The sequence below is a fragment of the Gekko japonicus genome, unplaced genomic scaffold (assembly GCF_001447785.1).
Source record: "Gekko japonicus isolate JY-2015 unplaced genomic scaffold, Gekko_japonicus_V1.1 scaffold1329, whole genome shotgun sequence".
NCBI classification, from domain to species: domain Eukaryota; kingdom Metazoa; phylum Chordata; class Lepidosauria; order Squamata; family Gekkonidae; genus Gekko; species Gekko japonicus.
Genome location: NW_015173711.1, coordinates 517,126 through 521,887, shown reverse-complemented (window position 1 = coordinate 521,887; position 4,762 = coordinate 517,126). Strand labels below are relative to the sequence as shown.

General features: G+C 43.3%; 1 protein-coding gene across 2 annotated transcripts in view; it reads right to left on the bottom strand.

The window, feature by feature from the left end:
- Positions 1-4,762, bottom strand: part of NEURL1B (neuralized E3 ubiquitin protein ligase 1B) — a 93,392-nt gene that overhangs the window by 5,115 nt on the left and 83,515 nt on the right. For both annotated transcript variants that reach the window (XM_015423312.1, XM_015423311.1), the window contains one exon: positions 1,607-2,314. In XM_015423312.1, the coding sequence (XP_015278798.1) occupies positions 1,607-2,314 (708 nt within the window). The remainder of the gene's footprint in view (positions 1-1,606; positions 2,315-4,762) is intronic.

The following is a 4,762-nucleotide window of genomic DNA, read 5'->3' as shown; positions in this document are numbered from 1 at the left end:
TTACCCTCCGCCAGTCTCCTTCCCCCCCACCCTCAGCTCCGGCAGCACGGCCTGAGTGGCTTCCCACCACTGGGCCCTGCCAACCTTCCCCCCCATGCCGATCTCCTTCCCTCCCCCTCCAGCTCCAGCGGCTGGTCTCCTCCTCTCCCCCTGCCTCGGCTCTGGTGGCAAGGCCTAAGCGGCTTCCAGCCACTGGCCCACTGCAGAGTTCCCAGAGCATTCCCTGCGCATGCGTAGGAAACACTCTTTTACTTTTGGGGGGATTTAAATATCCCCCCTATATTTTTTTCAACTTTTTAGATTTTTTTGCACACCTGGGGACTGCCCCAAGTGTGCAGGAAAATCTCCCTGCCCCCCAGGTGCCCCCAATGTGCAGATTTAGATATCCGCACGCAGGGGGCGCCTTCGCTATTAGATATATAGATTACCGAACAGGGAGAGGCACATTGCCTAACTCTTCTGAATGGGCAGTCACTCAGCCCTGTTCTGTGAAGCTACAGAGTCTCATGAAGGACTGCAACAATGGACTTTACAAAGAATGCCTCTGGTCGCCAAGACATAAGGTACCAAGTTATTGTAACACAGCCTACTACCTAGTAGCCACAAGGGTGAAGCTACCCTTTTCAAATCAGGCCACCTGAGAAAGACCTATAAACATCTACTTAGCCAAATTGCTAAACAGACCATCCTGTTCAGAGTATGTTGGGGAAACAGACCATCCTGTTCAGAGTATGTTGGGGAAAAAGAACAGGGCATGACTATCTTTTGATAGTTCATGGAAACAGGTGGTTCGTTTGGGAGATCGTAGGGCAGTCCTACAATGCAATTCTAATCTTTTCCACAAAAGATCAAAAGTCCTATCCTCAAATGATAGTACCCATTGAACAGGCACATAAAACCTCTAATGATCTGATACATACACCCATCAAATGTAGTATAACCATCAAGAGACCAGGTGTTGGTGCTACAGAAGACTACCTGTGCCTTTGTACCAGTGTTAGAAGTTTAGCAGGTACTTTCAGCATTCCTTCACAACCTAACCCCTACTTGAAAGAGTTCTGCTGTGTTGTGGTCCTCTCATAAGATGTGGGCAGGTCCCTTTTTTGTCCTGTTGCACATTACTCTAAATATCTTTTTGGCCTTCATTACTGTGGGCTAGAAGAACAAACCTCCCCTCAGCCTCAATTGAATAAGGAGACTGCACGAGAAACGGCTCTGCCCAGCTAACAAAGGGGAAATAATGACTCAGCAATGCCAGTGTGAGTCATTGTGCATGTCAGTATGGCTTTAAAGGGCTCACAAGATGTCTGTGAGCTCTGACCTGGATAGCCCAGACTAGCCTGATTTAATCAGATCTTGGAAGCTAAGCAGGGTTGGCCCTGGCTAGTATTTGGATGGGAGAACTCTGAGGAATATCAGGGTCCTGACACGGAGCCAGGCAATGGCAAACCACCTTCAAACGTCTCTTACCTTGAGAATCCCATGGGATTGCCATTAGTCAACTGTGACTTGACAGCAAAAAAAAAAAAAAGATGTCTTTGAAGGGCTTTCAGTATTTTACCTGAATTGTTTTGCTTTATTCAAATTATTTTTAAGAAGCACTTACCTAATATTTTGAGCTGATTGATTACGCCATGGATTGTGAAAAATATCCATAGAGACTGTGAGGTGTCCACGAACATCAGCATCCCACGATTTATCCCATTTATTCCATGATGGACTTCTCCATTTGGCAAAACTACAAAGTTGAGGACATCACCATTGCTGAGGACTGGGAATCCTCGATAAACCACCCAGTACTCCTTACGATCCAGAAGAAAGTCTGGATCTGCTGGGAGCTCATTTGTCCGTAATGTACCTGGATCACAAGAAGTGATGCCAAACGTAAGGGCTCCATAATATGGCAGCCCCAGGTGTCCCACTTCCACAAAGAGGTTCTCGCCAATGTGCAAAGGCCGGTCAGAAAAAACTAAAGTTCTATTGCTCTCTTGCCAATTGGTGCAGGCAGACACACGGTCCTGAGAAAAGTTAACATCAGGCCCCCGGGTTGGGTGGAAACGCAAATCGGTATCCAGAAAGGCAGGCACCACTTGGGCAAGCTGCCGTCTGCTTGGGCAGCAAGGAATGGTGTGGTTATCTGTCGGCAGCCCAGGCACACGGCTCAAATTCAGATTGGCGATTTTGGCCACCACTTGGTTGTTCTCCAGCTCGTTGTTGTTGAAGTTGGCTGAATCATGGCTGCTCTGCGGAAGGCAAGTGCTGAGTCGTGCATTGCTGAGGCGTGTGGAAGTCATTGTCTCTGCAAACATGCTGTCTGTGAGGCAAGGACAAAGACAAGCAGTATTAGAGGCAGACTGGAAATAATGGTCAATCCAGGCTAGCAAAGTTGTTTTTCCTATCACTCCTTCACCACACCTGAATATTAAACCTAATATTTTACTGGTCTTTTTTGTTTTTTCAATTTCTTTTAAAATTAGTAATGTTACATAAGAGAAACATATCTGGAAGTACAGAATTACAAAGCAGTCAAGAATTGATCCATTAAACAAGATACAAGGAGTACATTAACTTCTATGGATTCTTGTTGAAAAGCCCACAAAGCAAATCTGCTATCAAAAGAGTCCAGCATCTAGAAACCACAACCACACTTTCAATGTTATATACAGGGCCTCTCTTTCTTTGCAGCCCCCTTCTGTGCACACAGGAATGGAGCTCCACCAATAGAAACCTGTTTCTGACCACTGATCTGTCTCATTGAATTGGGATGTGTAGATTTTGCAAACTACCTATTACAGAGAAAAAGTATTCCTTCCCACGTCCCGTCTCCCTCCTCCCTTAGTCCCTGCCAATTTAATTCACGTTAGAGAAACTGGATAGAGTATGCATTTAACCACTTTACAGACCATTAATAATAAATTGTGTAATAGGCATACTAAAATAGCAGTTGTGACCTCTGAAAAATGTTTCAAAGCACACTAGACTCTTTGTTATTGACAGGCCATGTGAGCAAGCCACAAACTCTCTCCCAGAATTATGTACCATCTGATAGTATCAGATGTCAAATAAACCTGACATTTCTAGCCCAAGAGCACAAAAACTAGTGACAGATGGCACTCATTCTGAATTGCTCCCCTGTATTCTTGTGGAGAACTGCTAACAAGAAAGATGGATTATTGCATTCAAAATCTTGAAAATCTTTAGATTACCAATTCCCCCCCCAAGATTCTTTCTCCAAAGAAATTCTGAACAATGAGAATCAATATAAAATGACCAAGCAAAAGCACAGCTTACAACGTTGCTCAACCCCATAAGCTTTTCTCAGCAGAGAAAAGTCTGGGAACTCTGTTTAAACAATGGACCACTGGGATTTGTTTAACTGTTGCTTCCAAAGCAGGACAACTGATGATGAACAGAACTGCTACACAAGATAGGCAGGGAGAGTTACTAACTCTGAGGTCACTACGTGTAGAACGGCAATAATTTGTGAAAGCATGTGGTGGTAAGTGCCTTGGGAGCAGGAGCTTGGTTTTTCTCCTTATATAGTAAAGCACTATTTGCATAATAATAATAATAATAATAATAATAATAATAATAATAATAATTGGTGTGCTTCAGAACTAAAATGTTTTAATGACCTTCTTTCCATTTGCTGTTCCCACTAGTAAACTAGAAGTTTTAATCAATGACACATCATGGAAACGGTGCCCCTCAGTTCTGCCCAGAATAATAATGCAGGATCTGATAGGCCAAATAAGTTCTCATCATTTTCTGAACAGGTTTAGCAATAATTATTTGCCTTTTTAAACAATTTGAGTCCCACACCCCCAAAATCACCTTCAGCAATTCAGGAGAAACAATGAATGGTTATTCAAAAGATCTCAATTTCTGGTCCTTTCATGAAAAACTCTGGGGCATTGCCAAGGACTTTAGGTATGATCAAGTGAAAAGTTAACTGTCTGCATTCAGCTGTAACAACAGATCACAGACCCCGGGAGATCTCAAGCTCACACAATTCCTTTTCCCTTCCTCCTGATACAGGGCGATTCTGCATCTGGCATTCGCTCCACATTTTCTCAACTGGGAGGAAAAATGCAGCACAAAACTACATTCAAATACCTCGGGGCAATGCTGTACTAATTGCAAAGTCACCCCTAAATAGCCATAAATCTATGCAGAAGGTACCATAAAACCTGATGACCAAAGAAAGTGAAAGCAGCATGCAGTGTGCAGGATACCATAAAAATCCGATGATCAAAGGAAGTGAAAGCAGCATGCAATGCAGAGGGGAATTTCTGTTCCAACCTGGGTTTCGTAAAACAAGGGGAAAGCCAATGCATAATCACCCATACAGCTCAGAGACTGAAGACTTCCACATTCTCAACAAACTAGAGCTTGCTGTGATATCTGGACCAGACAAAATGACTTTTGCCTATGTATCAGGATTCCAAACTAGCATTAAACCATAATTTGGAATCATGCCATATCAAGTAAGAGAACATTCAGTTGAACAACCCCTGCTTTGCATGCAGAAAGTCCTTGGTTCTCCAATTAAAAAAATGATTTCAAATAAAGATTTGTCTCCACTTTTGGAGAGCCACTAGCAGTGTACACAGTATACAGTGGTTTCATCTGATTCGGATGTCACAACAAACTGGGTGGTTATGAAGGAGAGAGGTGGAATGTGTGAACTCGACGATATCTGTAATGGCACATCATGATTGTCATTTAATAAGTAACAGTTCAGGGCTCACCAAGGCATCAA